This window comes from Leptopilina boulardi, unplaced genomic scaffold (assembly GCF_019393585.1).
Source record: "Leptopilina boulardi isolate dan_hultmark-lab unplaced genomic scaffold, ZJU_Lbou_2.1 LbouV2_38, whole genome shotgun sequence".
In the NCBI taxonomy this organism is placed as follows: Eukaryota; Metazoa; Arthropoda; class Insecta; order Hymenoptera; family Figitidae; genus Leptopilina; species Leptopilina boulardi.
Window position 1 is genome coordinate 2085362 of NW_026137951.1, and position 18900 is coordinate 2104261.

Genomic DNA, 18900 nt, shown 5'->3' on the forward strand with positions numbered 1-18900 from the left:
GCGTAAATAGCAATTTTGGCCAGTTTTAGTTTTACGCATATATGCGTCAGCGTCAGGCAACGGGTTAAATAGGATCCAGTTGTACCAACAATTTTCAAGAAATATTATTTTGAATTAAAATTTGTTGTTAAATAATAATTAATAAACATTTTGTGTTTTTTCTTAAGAGTTAGAGAACAATTCTAATTTTTATCCAATTTTTAGGGTTTTCGTGGCCCAGGCCCGAAAACCTTATTGTTTTGCTATTACCATAGCAACCGTTTCCATAGCAACCGTTACCATAACAACTGTTGCTAAGGATTATTTTCCTTAGCAACGGTAATATTAATATTGGCCACGAATTTGATGAAATTAATTTTATTTATATAGTTTTATTTAAAAATACTTTTTAGTTTGAGGTTATGTTAATGGGCTAAGCACCCTTAAACATTATTTATAATTATAGTAAATAAAAGAAAAAATAAAATATAAAAAAAATAATATTAGAAAAATAAATAACTTTTTTGAAAAAAAAAACTCACCGTAGTTTTTTCTAAACAACGAAGAAGATGATGATGCTGTAATTCGAAAATATCCTCCTCCTTGTAATGATCGTCGAGAGACATGCCGCTTTCCTGAGCAGCCAATCGTGCCTCAGCTGCCTTCTTTTTACTGACGAATGCCGCACCACTCGACGCCTTTGCAATCCTAATTCTCGCAAGTCTTGCTTTCTGTAAAAAAAAAACAAAATACATTTTTAAGAAAAACATTTTTTATTAAATAATTTACTTATTTTTTAATTCAATTAAGTAAATTTAAAAATTATCCTCAAATTATATATAAGAAATTGTACAAAAAGAAAAATTTAAATTATTTAAATCGCTATAAACTTTTGGAATTGTGAATGAAGATTTAACGAATTTCATTTAATGCATTACATTTCTTTAACGAGATGTAAATTGTAAAAGTCGTGTCTTTTATGTAAGACGTTGTCGTTAAAATTTTCACTCGAATATACGTGATAACGAATAAACGATGTTAATCCTTAAGAAAGTTCATTCCTCTCATATTTATTCTTTATAAAATATCGAGGCCTTTTCTAAATCCTTTTTTTTCAATATTATATATATATATATATATATATATGAATACATAAAATCCTTAATACAATTTTTCTCATAAATGCTCCAAATCCTTCTCCCTCGTCTTCCTTTTATATATATTTATATACGTAAGCAAAAATATTTTACATATATATCAACAAAAAAAAATGTTGCACGTCACACAGTTGGACAAAAAAAACATAATTTAAATAAATCAATGAATGCATTTTCTGTATTTTGAAACTACAATTTTTTTTTAGGAAAAAAGGAATTTTCATCTCTTTTCTCCAAATATTGTAAAAAAAAAATGTTTTTAAAATAACAATGTTTTGTTAATAAAATAAACAATTTGTACAAAAAAAAAATAATGAAAATAAAAAATAGTTACATTTATTAATATATCTATATATTTTCATGTATTTCGAAGGTTATTTTTTATTAAAAATTTATTTAGTATTCAAAAACATGTTTTATAAAAGCTCTTTAAAGGATTTTTTAAAAATAGATACAGATACATTTATTTGCAATTTTTGAAATTAAAATTTTTGAAAAATTTAGTACATAAAAGTATTTTTTACAAAAGATCTTTAAAGGATAGTTTTTGAAAATATATACAAATATTATTTGCAATCGTTGAAATTTAAAAAATTATTCAATTTTATATTATTTTATTTATTTATTTGCAAAATTATTAACTTATTTTTTCTAAATTTAATGCGAAACAAAATAACCAATAATTTACAATTTCAATAAATAAATAATTTCAAAATTTTTTACTTTTTAATTCGTTAAATATGTAAACTTAAATAAATAAATAACTAAAAATTATAAAAAAAAATTAAATTAATAAAACTGTGAGGTAGGAAAAAACTGTTCTAAAGTTTTTTTTAATATTATTATCTTACATTTCCTTAGTAGTTAACAGTAGTTTTTTTTGGTAAATACACTGCAAAAAAATTTATTTGATTCAAAAAATCGGTTACTTGACTATTATCAAATAAATATTTATTTGTATCAAATAATTGTTATTTGAGTCAATAAAATGGTATTTATTTCAAATAATCAAATAAAGAATTTATTATTGTTTTAAATACAGTTTATATAATAAAAATAAAAATTATTTGATTCAAGTAAATATTTATTTGATTACAGTCAAGTAACCAATTATTTGAATCAATTCAATTTTTTTTTTCCAGTGTAAAAATAGAAAATATTTTTTCAAATTTTACTTTTCGTGACGTTGGTGTGAAAGATTAGAAAAGTAGGTGACCAAAAAAAAAAAAAAAAAAAAAAGAAGAAGAAGTGTCAAATGGACAAGGTCATAAGTAGAATTTTTGCACACTAGACTTTTGAAAACGGTCAATTAGGCTTTCAATGCTTTTATTGCAACGGAACTGCAATCAAGAAGTAAGCTCTATATATGCCCATCGTATGAGCACATTGTAAATACGTAACACAGTGGTATAACACCGTTTTAAACTCGCCAAACGACTGGTTCCTATAGTCTAGCCATTTCCGGAACGATTATGTCCAAAGAGCACCACGTTTTCACCCTCTCCCAATCGTCATCCACCCTCTCTTTTTACCTCATTTCACGATGCCTCTTTTCTCGTTGGATTTTTTTTTTCCTTTTTTTTGTCCCAATTACAATCGTTATCACCGCACTTTACAAATTTCACATTATTTCTTCATGTCAATTTAGATTGTAAGATAATTGAAATTAAAAAATTTGACAATTTCATTTCTTATTTAGAAAATAATTAATAATAATAGTAATAAAGAATAAGAAAACGAATTATAAGAAAAAAATTAAAATAATACTAATAATAATTAATAATAATAATAAAAAATAATAATAATAAGCCATGGAAATAATTTTTTTTATTTAATAAATGTATTAATTAATTATTTATTTTCTAATTAGGATAAATGTGAGTGATTTGCAAATTTCTATATTTCCATTAAATTTAGTAAGTCAATGAGGCTTTAAATCTGTCTCTGACAAACAAGAAAATGTTTACGACAAATATTTAATGTCCATTATATTCTTTACATGAGATAAACTGTGAAAATCCTTCCCATTAGTGCACTTCCTTAACAAGTTTGTACTGCGAAACATAATAGCAAACAAAAAAAAAAGCAAGTGAAGACAGAAACAACATTTCTTATCATTCTTTCTTTTCGATCGAATTACAAAAGGATATAAACAGAAACAATATCTCACTTCTAAAAATATCTCACATCAACTGATATCAAAACAATTGTTATAATGATAAAAATAACTTTATCTTCTTTATATATATATATATATCTTCTCTAACTTTAACTTTTCAGTTAAAAAACAAATTTTTTTTTCAACAATAAAATTAATGAAAATTTTCACTGAGTCTACTTTTTCTTTTCATATAATTTGAAATAAGGAAAACAATTTTCATCTAGAACAGCGATAAGTTTCACTGAAGCAGCTAATTTTTTCGTTATTCTAGAGAAACATATATCGCTGTTCTAAGGATTTTTTTTTCACAAAAAAGTTTATAATAATTTAAAATTAATTTGAAAAAAAAAAATTCTGAGAATAAAAATAAAAAAAATACTGGATATAGAAAAACCACAAATACGTGAGAGAGAGGTTATAAATGTTAAATAAATCTTAATCCATGTGGGAAGGCTTTTAACGTCATTAAAGTCTCTATAATAACAAAAATGAACGCGAAATGTTATAAACACACACACACATATATATATATATACACAAAAAACGAAAACTAGCCTAAAGCGATGACTCGAGTTTGATTATCTTCAAGTTCGAATGTAAACGTATTTTACGATCCACGCAATTTCCATGATATTTAACAGAAGCATCTCTGGCCTCCCTCTCTTTTATTTCAGCTGTTTACGTGCAAAATTTTCCTTTATACCCTCGAGCGATATTGCAACCAAAAGCTTTCCGCCGCACAACTTGCATATCGGTCTCACCAGATCCCGCAAAACAAATAATTTCCTCAACACTAACATATATATATGAGAGATTCTTTTTCAATCGCCCCAGCCCAAAAAGTCAATGTTCTGGGATTGGCTTCATACTTTGGTAAATTGTTGTCCTATATGATAGTAATAAATCCCTAAAATATAAATTAATTAAAAAAATATTTGTAGAAAGTAGAGGGGGTTGAAGTTTTGACGTTAAGGGTAACATTGTCATTTTCAAATCCGTTTAACTATGACAAAAGTTAATGGATTTTAATTTATCTATAATGAATTTTATTGCATTTTTCACGTACTTTTCAAAAATGTATATGAAATTTAAAAAAAAAAATTTTTAACCCCTTTTTTGTCAAAATCAACCCTTATTTTTCGATTTTTACCCCTTCGGGTATTTTTTTTTTTTTTTTTTTTATTTTCATTGGAAAGCTGAGGTTTTTTCCGATGAGCTATGTAAATATGAAAATGGGACAACAATAATTTTGTGAGAAACAGAATATTAAAGTAGGCGGTGCCGATAAGGGTGCCGTTAAGGGTAACATTGTCATTTTCAAATCTGTATAACTATGACAAAAGTTAATGGATTTTAATTTATCTATAATGAATTTTATTGCATTTTTCACGTACTTTTCAAAAATGTATACAAAATTTAAAAAAAAAAAATTTTGACCCCTTTTTTTTCAAAATCAACCCTTATTTTTCGATTTTCACCCCTTCGGGAATTTTTTTTTGTTTTTTTTTTATTTTCATTGGAAAGCTGAGGTTTTTTCCCATGAGCTATGTAAATATGAAAATGGGACAACAATAATTTTGTGAGAAACATAATATTAAATTAAGCGGTGCCTATCTAAATCCTCAAAGATGATCTCCAGGTACACCCCTTATCGGCACCGCCTACTTTAATATTCTGTTACTCACAAAATTATTGTTGTCCCATTTTCATATTTACATAGCTCATCGGAAAAAACCTCAGCTTTCCAATGAAAATAAAAAAAAAAAAAAAAAAAATACCCGAAGGGGTGAAAATCGAAAAATAAGGGTTGATTTTGACAAAAAAGGGGTTAAAAATTTTTTTTTTTAAATTTCATATACATTTTTGAAAAGTACGTGAAAAATGCAATAAAATTCATTATAGATAAATTAAAATCCATTAACTTTTGTCATAGTTAAACGGATTTGAAAATGACAATGTTACCCTTAACGTCAAAACTTCAACCCCCTCTACTTTCTACAAATATTTTTTTAATTAATTTATATTTTAGGGATTTATTACTATCATATAGGACAACAATTTACCAAAGTATGAAGCCAATCCCAGAACATTGACTTTTTGGGCTGGGGCGATTGAAAAAGAATCTCTCATATATATATATATATATATATATATATATATGTATCTTGCTTTTCCATGTATAGAAATTTCTGTTTTATCCAAATAAGCCAAAATCCTCAACAATTATTACTATTTTTATTATTATTATATTTTTATTAATATTTTTATTTTTATTACTATTATTTTTATTTTTATTATTATTATTACATGGAAAAAAATCTTTATCTGAAACAGTGATATGCTTTTCTAGAATAGCGAAAACTTTCGCTCTTTTAGAAAAACATATCCCTATTCCAGTGAAACTTATCGTTGTTTCAAGTGGAAATTTTTTTCCGTGTATTATTATTATAATTATTATTATTATATTATTATTATAATAATTATTATAATTATTATAATATATTATTATTATTATTATTATTATTATTATTATTATTATTATTATATTTTTATTACTATTTTTATTTTTATTATTATTATTAATTGTTTTTTTTATATTTTTCTTATTATTTTTTTTCCTATTATTCTCCTCGGGATAAATATTAGAAAATATAATTTACGTTCCTCGAATTGTTTTGTTGATACGCAATTAGCAACGCAAGCGTTAACGAAAAGAGTATTTACTCGGCATTTTCTTGGCAAAAACCCAACTCAAGTTATACAGTAGCATTTTGCTTGAAAATAGAAAAAAAAGAAATAAAAAGTTACACCGTACCATTAATCGAGTCTGGTCCAGTCTCGGAATGGTATATATTGGACAAAAAAAAAATGGGCAAATAATAATTTCGCAGTCAAATCGAATAGCAAGCAAATACATCAATATTATATTGCTGTTGAAAATGAAATCAAAAAAAAAAAAAAAAAAAAATTTTTCTCTCAATATCAAGAATAAAATATTTTGATTTAATAAATCACGTTGGGATAAAGTAAGTTGTGATTCCTTTTGTAACTGCAGCAACTATATAGAATCTTTTATTATACGCGCAATAACTTTTAATACTAATATTCAATATAACAAGAATTTGTGCAAAATTTACAACTCACTGATACTGACTTTTAGTACTGAAATTATAGTTACAATATAGAATTTAAATTGTTCATGTCTGACTTGAAATTTACTTTTACTACTGTGATATTGAAAATTTATGAAATTTAGATAAACGTTTTGAATTGATTTTTTATTACTGTATATAAAAAAAAAAGTTGTGAAACGCCTGATTGATTAAAATATATATTTTTACTATCTATCACTGTAAATTCAATGGAATTTAAATCGTTCATTTCTGAATTTACTTTTACTACTGATTCAAAACTTTGAAAATGGAAAAACTTTTTTGCAATTGAATTTTATGATACTAAATTGAAAAGAATTTGAAAAGTCTGACTGAAACCGAATTTTACTACTGATAGAGAAAATTTACAAATATTACCATTCTGTCTGACTTTAATTTACTTTTACTACTGACACAAAAATTTAAATTCTTCTGTTTGACTTAAATATACTTTGACTACACTGAAACAAAAATTATAAAAAATGGAAATCCTGTCTGGCTGAAATAATCTTTTACTACTGATATAAAAATTACAAAAATTGAAACCTTTCTGTCTGACTATAGTTTGCTTTTACCACTGATTCTAAAAATTGAAATCCTTTTTTTATTACTGATACAAAAATTAAAATTCTTCTGTCTGACTTAATTGTGCTTTTACTACTGGAACTAGAATTGCAAGGATTTGGAAAGTCTGACTAAAACGAAATTTTTCTACTGGTACAGAAACGATAACAATTGAAAGACTTCGGTCTGACTTAAATGTACTTTTACAATTGATTCAAAAATTACAAAAATTAAAATCATGTCTGACTGAAACAGAATTTTACTACTGACAAAAAATCAGGGACTGTCTCGGACACGAAATGTTGTTGAATTTTAAGAAAGTGTCCGTGTAGTGTCGCGACTCGACACGTTTGAAAACAATTAAAAGTATCGTGGCGAGACCCGACACTTTTAAAACTTTTCAAACGTATCGTGGCACGACCCGACACAGTTAAGAAATTCATAATTGTATCGTGGCGAAGCACGATACTTTTATAAAATTTGTAATCGTATCGTGGCAGGACTGGACACGTTTACGAATTTCCAAAAGTATCGTGGCGCGACTAGACACATTAACAATTTGAGAATCGTATCGTATCATGACTTGCCACGACACGATAATTCTGCATAAATATGTCGTGTCGCATGAAAAAAAATTGTTTAATTAATTTAAACTTATCTATTATGTATTATCTATTATAATATAGTATATATGGAATAATAATAATACTAATAATAATATGCATATAAAATAATATACAATAATATATAATTTTTATATTATATTATATTATATTATATTATATTATATTATATTATATTATATAATTTTTATATTATATTATATTATATTATATTATATTATATTATATAATTTTTATATTATATTATATTATATTATATTATATTATATTATATTATATTATATTATATTATATTATATTATATTATTTCCACGAATTTCTGTTTTCATCCTATACTGTTTATTTTCATGTATTTCTTTTTGTATTATCAACAACTTATTGTCTAGTATGTAAACAAACCACACTTAAAATTAAAAATAATTTTGTTCAATAAAATTAATAGATTAATTTAATTTATTAACATTTTAATATTATTACGATTTAAAGAATTGAAAAAAATGTAAGACTTGATTACGAATTCAATATCAGTTTTTTAAAATTCAAAATGGCGGATCCAATATACCGAATCAAAATAACTAAAAATGGGCAAATTCGTCTAAACCATGTTACCCAGGGGTTTTCGGGGTCGCTGATTACGAATCTGACATCAGTTTTTCAAAGTTCAAAATGGCGGATCCAATATGGCGGAAGACAAAATAAAAAATTAATCGGATTGTATTAAAAACCTATTACTCGGGGGTTTTCAGGGTCATTGATTACGAATTGTGACAAAAGTTTTTCAAAATTCAAAATGGCGGATCCAATATGGCGGACAACAAAATAAAAAATTAATCGAATTGGATTGAAACCGGTTATTGAGGGGTTTTCAGGGTTGCTGATTACAAATGTAACATCAGTTTTTTAGGGTTTCGTGGCCCATGGCCGAAAGCCTTATAGTTTCACTTTGGCGTCCGTCTATCCGTAGTATATTTTGGGGCAGCACAGCTCTTAAAATCAAATTTTAGGGCACAGATCCCAAATTAAAATTTTGGGGCCCCACAGATCCCAAATTAAACTTTTGGGGCACCACAGATCCCAAATTAAAATTTTGGGGCCCCACAGATCCCAAATTAAACTTCTGGGGCACCACAGATCCCAAATTCAAATTTTGGGCAAACATAGCTTCCAAATTCGAATTTTGGGGCACCACAGATCCCAAATTCAAATTTTGGGGCACCATAGCTCCCAAATTCAAATGTTGGGGCCCACAGATCCCAAATCTCCATTTACTGAATGGACATTTTCCCGAATGGACATTACATGAATGGACATTACATGTCCCATTAGTTAACATGCCCCTATAATTGACATGTCCCAGTAGTTGACCTGTCTCAGTAATTGACATGTCCCAATAGTGGACATGTCCCAATAGTTGACATGTCCCAGTAGTTGACATTAAAATTTAAAGCGCCACGAAACCCTAGATGTAGGCGCAATTGCGCCTAGTTCTTTTCCTATTTTTAATATTCAAAATGGCGGATCTAATATGCTGAACAATTTTTTAAAAAGGATCGGATCTTTTGAAACTTGTTACTCGAGTGTTTTTTGGGACATTTTGAATTTTGAAAAACTTTTGTCACAATTCGTAATCAATGACCCTGAAAACCCCCGAGTAATAGGTTTTTAATACAATCCGATTAATTTTTTATTTTGTCTTCCGCCATATTGGATCCGCCATTTTGAACTTTGAAAAACTGATGTCAGATTCGTAATCAGCGACCCCGAAAACCCCTGGGTAACATGGTTTAGACGAATTTGCCCATTTTTAGTTATTTTGATTCGGTATATTGGATCCGCCATTTTGAATTTTAAAAAACTGATATTGAATTCGTAATCAAGTCTTACATTTTTTTCAATTCTTTAAATCGTAATAATATTAAAATGTTAATAAATTAAATTAATCTATTAATTTTATTGAACAAAATTATTTTTAATTTTAAGTGTGGTTTGTTTACATACTAGACAATAAGTTGTTGATAATACAAAAAGAAATACATGAAAATAAACAGTATAGGATGAAAACAGAAATTCGTGGAAATAATATAATATAATATAATATAATATAATATAATATAATATAATATAATATAATATAATATAATATAATATAATATAATATAATATAATATAATATAATATAATATAATATAATATAATATAATATAATATAATATAATATAATATAATATAATATAATATAATATAATATAATATAATATAATATAATATAATATAATATAATATAATATAAATTTAATAATTTACATTTGATATATATTCAATCTATATCTATTTTATTTTAATTTTATTTCTTGAAATGTTATTGAAGGATTAATAAACTGTCAAGATGTTGATCAACAAGTTTCATTGTATGCGACACGAAATTCATAATTATTTTTGTATTGTGTCGTGTAGTTCAGCCCCACGATACGATTCTCAAATTTTTATTGTGTCTAGTCGCGCCACGATACTTTTGGAAATTCGTAAACGTGTCCAGTCCTGCCACGATACGATTACAAATTTTATAAAAGTATCGTGCTTCGCCACGATACAATTATGAATTTCTTAACTGTGTCGGGTCGTGCCACGATACGTTTGAAAAGTTTTAAAAGTGTCGGGTCTCGCCACGATACTTTTAATTGTTTTCACACGTGTCGAGTCGCGACACTACACGGACACGACACAAATATTTCGAGACAGTCCCTGCAAAAAATCATAACAATTGAAACACTTAAGTTTGACTTAAATTTACTCTAACTACTGATACTAAAATTACAAAAAAAAAAATTAAAACCCTGCTGTCTGACCTAAATGTATTTTTACTATTGATAAAAGAAGTTAAAAAAATTGAAATCATGTCTGACTGAAACCGAATTTTACTACTGATAAAAAATTACAAAAATTTTAAACCCTTCTGCCTGTCTAAAACAAACTCTTACTACTGATAAAAAATTACAAGAATTAAAACCCTTTTGTCTGACTAAAATCTGTTTTACTACTGGTAAAAAGTAAAAAAAAAATTCTAGTGTCCTACTGAAACTGTCTTTTACTACTTATACTACATTACTGAATCTAAAAAAAATGTACCAGAGGAAAAAAAATTATCTTACACAATATATCAATAGAACAGAAGAATTTGAAAAAAATTTCCAAAAAAATATGCTTACACAATACTTGAACAGGCCACAGTAATTTCTCTCAAGTGACATACTAAATATAATTAATTACCGAATCATTATATATACATAATGACACTGAAAACAATATTCATAATCAAATATTTAGAAAATAGTTTTGTAATAATAATAATAATAATAATAATAATAATATTAATAATCTATGTTACTTGTGCAAGTGAGAATAATCAATAATCCTTCCCTGTCACGCACTTATATTCAACTGCTATCGCTACTTAAGTCTCATCACAGAAACTCAACACGACATGAGAAACCAGACATAATACATCAAAAGAGAATGATTAATTTTGGTTTTCTCATCAATCATTTCGACGCGACAGAAAATTGAATGTATATAGATGTACACACCTCTTTAAATTTTCACCAAATGTTGATTGCTCCAAAGTTTTAATGAAATATACAACCGCACAAAATGTCAGAAAATAAAATTTTCTCATTTCTCTATTAACCACAATTACAAATCGTGACATTATAATTATTTGATTTTCCCTTAATCCAATTCAAAATTTAATAATGTAATTCAATTTAATTTATTTAATTAGTGAAATACAATGTAATTTAATCTGTTTCATTGACTCAATTTAATCTATTTCATTAAATTCAATTTTATATATGTAATTTAATTGCAGTCGAATTTAATTTAATTTATTTTAATTAATTAAATAATTAAGTAATTAAATAATTAAATCATTAAATAATTAAATAATTAAATAATTAATATGTAAAAAGAATAAAATTATATACTAATACTTAATTAATACTATTTTTTATTTTTAATAAACAAATATCAAACATCCATTTCAGAATTGAGCCAAAAGTTTTGAACGTTCAAATGAACAAGATTTTTTTTGTAACTTCTTTAAATACGAATTTTATTATAAAATATTGTTTTAAATATATCTAAAAAGAAGTTATTAATTTAATATTAGTTTAATTTACTGTTTTATTTTACATTGACATTATAATTTTTAATAATTTATAGATTAAAAAAATATTTTGTTCATTTGAACGTTCAAAAATTTTGGCTCATTCAGAATTTTATACTCTCCTTAATTTCAATTAGTAAGAATTCGTTCACTAATTTAAATAAGTGAAAATTTCTACTATTTTTTAGTCATTTTTCACTAAAAATTTTATTTAAAAAAATATTACTAAATCAAATAGTAATATTTTATTAAAAATTAGTGAAAATTTCTATCAATTTTTACCTATTTTCACTAAAAATTTTATTTAAAAAAATATTACTAAATCAAATAGTAATAATTGATTAAAAATTGGTGAAAATTTCTTCAATTTTTAGTCATTTTTTACTGAAACTTTAGTAAATAAATATTACTAAATCAAATTAGAAAAAAAAAAAATTCTTAAAATTAAAAAATTCATAAGTAATTAAAATTAATTAATTAAATTAGTATTAATAATTAATGAACATTTCTATGAATTTTCAGTTATTTTTTCCTTGAAAATGTAATAAAAAAAAATTTCAAATTTTTTCACTAAAAATTAATGAACTACTAATTTTTTTATTAAAAAAATCTGTGAACAAATTCTTGCTAATTAAAAGGATAGTACACTGATTAAAAAAAATTTATTTGATTCAAATACTTGACTATTATAAAATAAATACTTACTAGAACCAAATAATTTTTATTTGAATTAAATAAATTGTATTTGAACCAATAATTTTTGTATTTGAAAAAAATACCATCTCATATAGGTAATAATTATTTTATAATTTTACAATCAAGTAACCGATTATTTGAATCAAATAAAATTTTTTTTTTTCAGTGTAAAAAAATGAAAATATAATAATTTTTAAAAATATTTTTTCAATAAACAAGATTTTGTTATTATATATTATATTTAATATGTGATAAATTTTCCATAATTTCTGAATATATTTAATATAATTTTATAACAAAAATAAATCGTACAGTTTGAATAATAATTTTGAAATGAAATGTGTGACGCATATCGCCTGGGGAATGTTGAGCCTGCCCTGGTGAACAAGTCTGTTTCAACAACGTCTGTTTCAAACCCGAGCGAGGAATCACGTTCTGATTACCTTCGATTAATTACGAGGATTCTATCGTAAGTGCAGTGCATAATAATTAGTGCAAAGCGTTATTCAAATTCTCATTTCAACTATACTGGAAATATATATATATATATCCCAAGTCCATTTCATCTAAATCCAGAAATCGTCGTATCAATCATGATAAAGCAAAGATTTTATATAGAAATAAATTTACCCTTATCGGCGAGTCCCAGCGTAATTAAGTTTAAATATTAGCTAACTACGTATTTTACATAATTAGCCTATATCTCGTTAATCACTACTGTCGATATATATATATATAGCTCAACCATATTATGCATGAACCTATTACCAAACCGCTACATAAGCGAATATCATTAATGTGTTGTATATCATTAAATTTTTTTAATAAAATTTTCTTCTTTTTCTAATAATATCAGGAAATTAAGAAACTTTTTTTTCGAAATCTTTTTCTCAAATCAAATTAAATTGCCCGAAAGTTTAAATAAAGGTTTAATTGACTTTGCTTTTATTTCCGGTTTATGTATATATATACAAAATCAAAAACTAATTAAAACTTATAAATTGAAAAAAAAAACTTTCCAGACAAATTTATGTCTAAAATGTTTTATTCATTCATTTATATTTATATTGGATCGTTAATTTCAAACTCCGAAAAATATTGGAACAATTATCTTGCGCGCACAATTTACGCGGAAAAAAAAAAAAAAGATTTATGTGTTTCAATAAAAAATTAATGAAAGAATTCATTTCCGAAAAAAAAAATTATTTCTCCTTGAATAAAAATAATAATATTTTTCTATGGAACAAATTTTCAATTGCAAAAAGAAAAAAATGTATTCCATAAACATTGTATAACAAAAGAATAATGTCGAATATATTTTTTGAAAATGTAATTTCTTATTGAAAAAAAAACAAATGTTTCAAAAATAGAATTTTTAATAATGTTAACATTTTCATTGTTTATATATTTTGTGGTAGCTTTAAAATTTTGTTTTGATATACAAAAATTTAACTATATTTTTTTTTGAAATAATAAATTTTTATTATTTAGAAAATTTGTGTAATAAAAAAAAATATTTTTGCTCTCTAACAAGAACAATTATTTATTTATTCAAAAATGTTTCTAGAAAAAATTTAAATTCTTAAATTGTTAATAATTTAAATAGTTTATAAAAAAATAATAAAATACTATTTTATAAAAAATAATAATATTTATTATTTTTACTATTAAAAAAAATTCAAGTCTTTTTTTTTTAAAAAAAAAAAAAAAATTTGCTAAATTTAAAAAAAAAAATTCAAAAATACTTTAAATCGAAATAAAAATTTGCAAAAATTTGCATTATTATATGCTTTTGCGCGACAAGTGTGGCTTTAATTAATAATATAAATTATATACTGCGTATAAATTTTCAACGATCCTTGACTATATATATATATGTGTATATGCGCGATTAGAGATTGAATTGAGAGATGAGAAACATTGTTCATTAAGTAAGGACACAACGAAAATTTCAAGATTGCCTTGTGGATAATAATCTTTTACAATATTGTTGAGTTGAAGGTTAAAGTGGCGCACTATCTATCAAGAAGCGTACCTCCTTTATCGTGTCTCAAGGTGCTCGAGAGAAAACTGAGAAACCCAAGTTTCATTGCTTTGTTTTTCGCTGCGAGCTTGTAAAGCCCATAGATCATGGAACGACAAGAGAGGTGGAGCAGTTTTCAATGTTCTCAAGTCGTAAACTTCACGAGTGAGAAAATCAAAGTGGGCACGCCCGACACATAAACTCTTTGAAAAATCACCGAAAAAAAAAAAAAAAAAAAAAAAAATTTCAATATATACCTCCTTGAAACAGAATGACAAAAAAAAATTATTTGATTCAAATAATCGATTACTTGACTGTTATCAATATAAATATTTACTTAAATCAAAATAATTATTTACTAGGAACAAATAATTATAATTATTATTTGTTTCAAATACAAAAATTATTAATTCAAATATAGTTTCTTTAATTCAAATAAAAATTATTTGATTCAAGTAAATAGAAAAAAAAAGATAGAAGAAAAATTATTAATAATTAAAAAAAAATAGATATAATAAAGACTCTGTTTCATTGTCGTATAATTTTTTTATCTTCGAGAATTGAAGGACCAAAAAGTGAGAAAGGAGAAAAGTCAATTGACGTATCTTTTCTGTAGAGATCCTTGTCTCGAGTACGTGATCAGAGAGTAAGAGAGTATTATTTCGTCTCTTTTGTGCTCAACCGCATTTCACACTATATATAAAGTTTAATTCACTTTTTATTCAATATATATATATATATAAGGATTTCAATCGTGTCGGATATATTAAGATTTTTTTATAAACTCTTCAATCGTCATTCAATCTGATATCAGTATGATTTATTCATGAATAAATTCACTACATTAAAAAAAAAAACAAAAGAATAATTATAACAATATCATTAAATGTCAATCTTTATAAAAATTTACTATTTAAAAAAAAAAATTAAAATAAAAAGCACTTTACGATTTTATAGATAATTTTTTAACATATCGGATCCAAATTTAGATTTCTTTACACTGAAAAAAAAATTTATTTGATTCAAATACCGGTGTATTTGGTTATTATCAAATAAATATTTACTTGAATCAAATATTTCTTATTTGAATTAAATATATAATATTTGAATCAAATATTTCAGTATTTGAAGCAAATATTTCAGTATTTGAAGCAAATACCATTTATTTGATTCAAATAAGAAATATTTGATTCAAGTAAATATTTATTTGATAATAACCAAATACACCGGTATTTGAATCAAATAAATTTTTTTTTCAGTGTAGTTTTAATCTATAAAAAAACGTTTTTTAATACAATTTTATTTTTTAAGAAATTTTTAACATCGAATTAATTTTACTGTTTTACATTTTAATGGAAAATTGTTGAGTAAAAGTTTTTCCACGAGGAAAAAAAAACGACAACAATGAGAATGTTGACGGCTGATATATTGATGTGTTAATAAAAAATCGCACTCTCTCTCTCTCTCTCTCTCTCTCTCTCTCTCTCTCTCTCTCTCTCTCTCTCGCAAATGTTATGCACCCCTCGTTTTAGTCAGTAAAAGTCAAAATAACTAGACTCGAAAATTTATAGCTTTCGCATAGTCATAAATGTCTTATACTCTGAAGAGACAATACAAAAAAAAAAGAAAAACGAAAATTCATAAATAATATACACAATAATTTTACAAATAATTATTTGATACAAATCAAAAATTTATTTGATAATAATAAAGTAACTGATTAATTTGAATCAAATAAATTTTTTTTCCAGTGTCAAGAAGTTGATCTTATTCTGAATTTTCTGTTCCTTTTTTTTTAAAGAAAAGAAAGTGCGACAAATGAATGTTTAAAAGCCACGATCATAAGGACAGAGACTCGAAGAATAAGGTTTTTTGCAAAAGAAAAAAAAGAAGAAAAAAAAAAAAGATCTAAGGTTCTGTTCTCTCTCGTTATTTTTCACGCCGCCTCAGGGTCGGTTTTTATATCCGACGTATAAGAATACTAGAAGTCCAACTGTGCTGAGAGTTTTATTTTAAGAATAACTTTACGACTTGAGAGTAGCTGAAGCTTTCTGGCAATAATGAAAAAAAAGAAGAGAAACAAAAAATCATTAAAGTACGACAGCTTCTAAACTAATTCTCCTCTTAATTGCCTATATAGCTATATATATATATATACACAAAATGTTCATGTTTTTAAAACTTCCTGCGGAAATTTCTGTTTCTATTTTAACGAAAATAAAAGCATTTTTAAAACATTCATTTCTATTTTCAAAACGATTTTCTTATCCATGTAGGTGAAACTCATTAATTATTCAACATATTTAAATTTCATTAAACGAGGGTGGGACAATTCAAGTTTTTCACTTTAATTTACATTAACTATTTAGAAACGAAAGAAAGAATAACTCAATTTTTAGTGAATTTTTTTTTCTAAAAAAAAAGGAAGACTGAAATTTTTTTTTCAGTAAGCGATAAAAATGTACCGTGAAAAAAATTTATTTTATTCAAATAATCAGTTACTTGATTATTATTATCAAATAAATATTTACTTGATTCAAATAATTTTTTATTTGAGTCAATTAAATAGTACACCCAGAGAAATGATTTTTTTTCTCACAGCCTAATAAATATTTATTTGATTCAAATAAATTTTTATTTGATTTAAATAAAAAATTTTATTTACGCGAAATAAATTTAATATTTAAAATTTAAATATTTACGCGAAAAGCTAGTAGGCTAGTGTGACAAATATACTTTTATTTAACTCCAAATGTATTTGATTCAAATAGAACATTTCTCTGGGTGCGTATTTGTTTCAAATACAGAAATTATTGATTCAAATACAATTTATTTGATTCAAGTAAATATTTATTTGTATCAAATAAATATTTCTTAGTATCAAAATTATTATTATTTAAAATGGTTTTTTTTCAAATACATAAATTATTGCAAATACAGTTTATTATTTAATAAAAATAAAAATTATTTGGTTAAATTAAATATTTATTTAATAATAAGTAAACGAGTATTTGAATTAAATAAATTTTTTTTTTCAACGTAGATTAAGAATAATTTTACAACTATAGAGTTAAAAGAAGATGGTTTTAAACACGAAAAGAAGCTTTTCATTTTGAGTACAAACACTTTTTACCCCTCGGGTTGTGGGCTGACCTCTATTGGATCGATTTCACAATTACTGGCCGACGTAGCTTACTTAAGAGAGAACAAATATTTAATCTAGGCCTTAATCGATAAATAGTTTCACGTGAGCACACAAGTTTCTAAATACGCGCCAATTTTCCACTAAACGACCAACTTACTATACCATATCAAAAGTGTTAAACTGTTTCTTAATAAATTACTTCATCCAGGGACTATGTCTAGCGGGAATCTTCATTTTTTAAACCTCTCTTTAAAAACCTGTGTGGAAAAAAAAAATTCCTAACACCTCTACCATAAAACAATTTAATTATTTTGTTTTTTTTCACTATTTAAAATTTTATTTATTTTATACTCTATTAAAATAATTCCAACGTAAAAGAAATCTAATAAATTAAAAACAAACAAAAAAACGATAACATTGAAAAAAAATTTATTTAAATAATTAATTATTACAAATAAATATTTACTTGCGCTAAATATCTTTTATTTGAATTAAATAAATATTTTATTTGTACCAATAATTTCTCTATACTTGAAACAAATACAATTTAATTGAAAACATTATTTTGGTTCAAGTAAATATTTATTTGATAATAGTTGCGATTATTTGAATCAAATAATTTTTTTTTTCAATGTACAATGTTATAATTGTTATAAATTATTAATAATTATTATATTTTTCTATTGATTTTTTAGTTACCGATTTATGGTACTTTATGAACTGCAAGAACGATGTTTTAAAAAAGAAAAAAATAACTTTTCAGAAATTGGTTGATAAAAAATTTGTTTGTGCGAAAAAAAAGAAGATGAATTTTCGGTGTAAAATGAAATTTATGACCAAGTAACAATTAAAAGAAGATTGTATCGTTTTGAAATCGATGAAAAAAAGGAAATTGAAGTTTTACGAATGAAAAATATATGATCCGATAAAAATGAAATTTGTTTAGGCTATTCAGAATTTTACAGATTTTTATCGTCACCACAGTGTTGATATTCGCGAGTAAAAAATTTCTTGACGCTTTTGACGAAATTAACTACATATATACACACAGGCATATATATATTTACACAAAGGCCACCCTCGATGAAATAAGAGAGTTTTGAAAATAAAAGGTCACGAGTCAACTATATAGAGGGATGTCAAATTTTATTCTCTCTCTCTCTCTCTCTCTCTTTGATGAAAATAAGTATTAGCTTGGAACAATATAATGAAAGAGGTTCCCATTTTATTTTCATTTT

At 24.7% G+C, this 18900-nt stretch overlaps 1 protein-coding gene across 6 annotated transcripts in view; it reads right to left on the reverse strand.

Moving 5' to 3' along the window:
- Positions 1 to 18900, reverse strand: part of LOC127288250 (potassium voltage-gated channel protein Shal) — a 151375-nt gene that overhangs the window by 63783 nt on the left and 68692 nt on the right. For all 6 annotated transcript variants that reach the window (XM_051315611.1, XM_051315612.1, XM_051315608.1 and 3 more), the window contains exon 3: positions 522 to 710. In XM_051315611.1, the coding sequence (XP_051171568.1) occupies positions 522 to 710 (189 nt within the window). The remainder of the gene's footprint in view (positions 1 to 521; positions 711 to 18900) is intronic.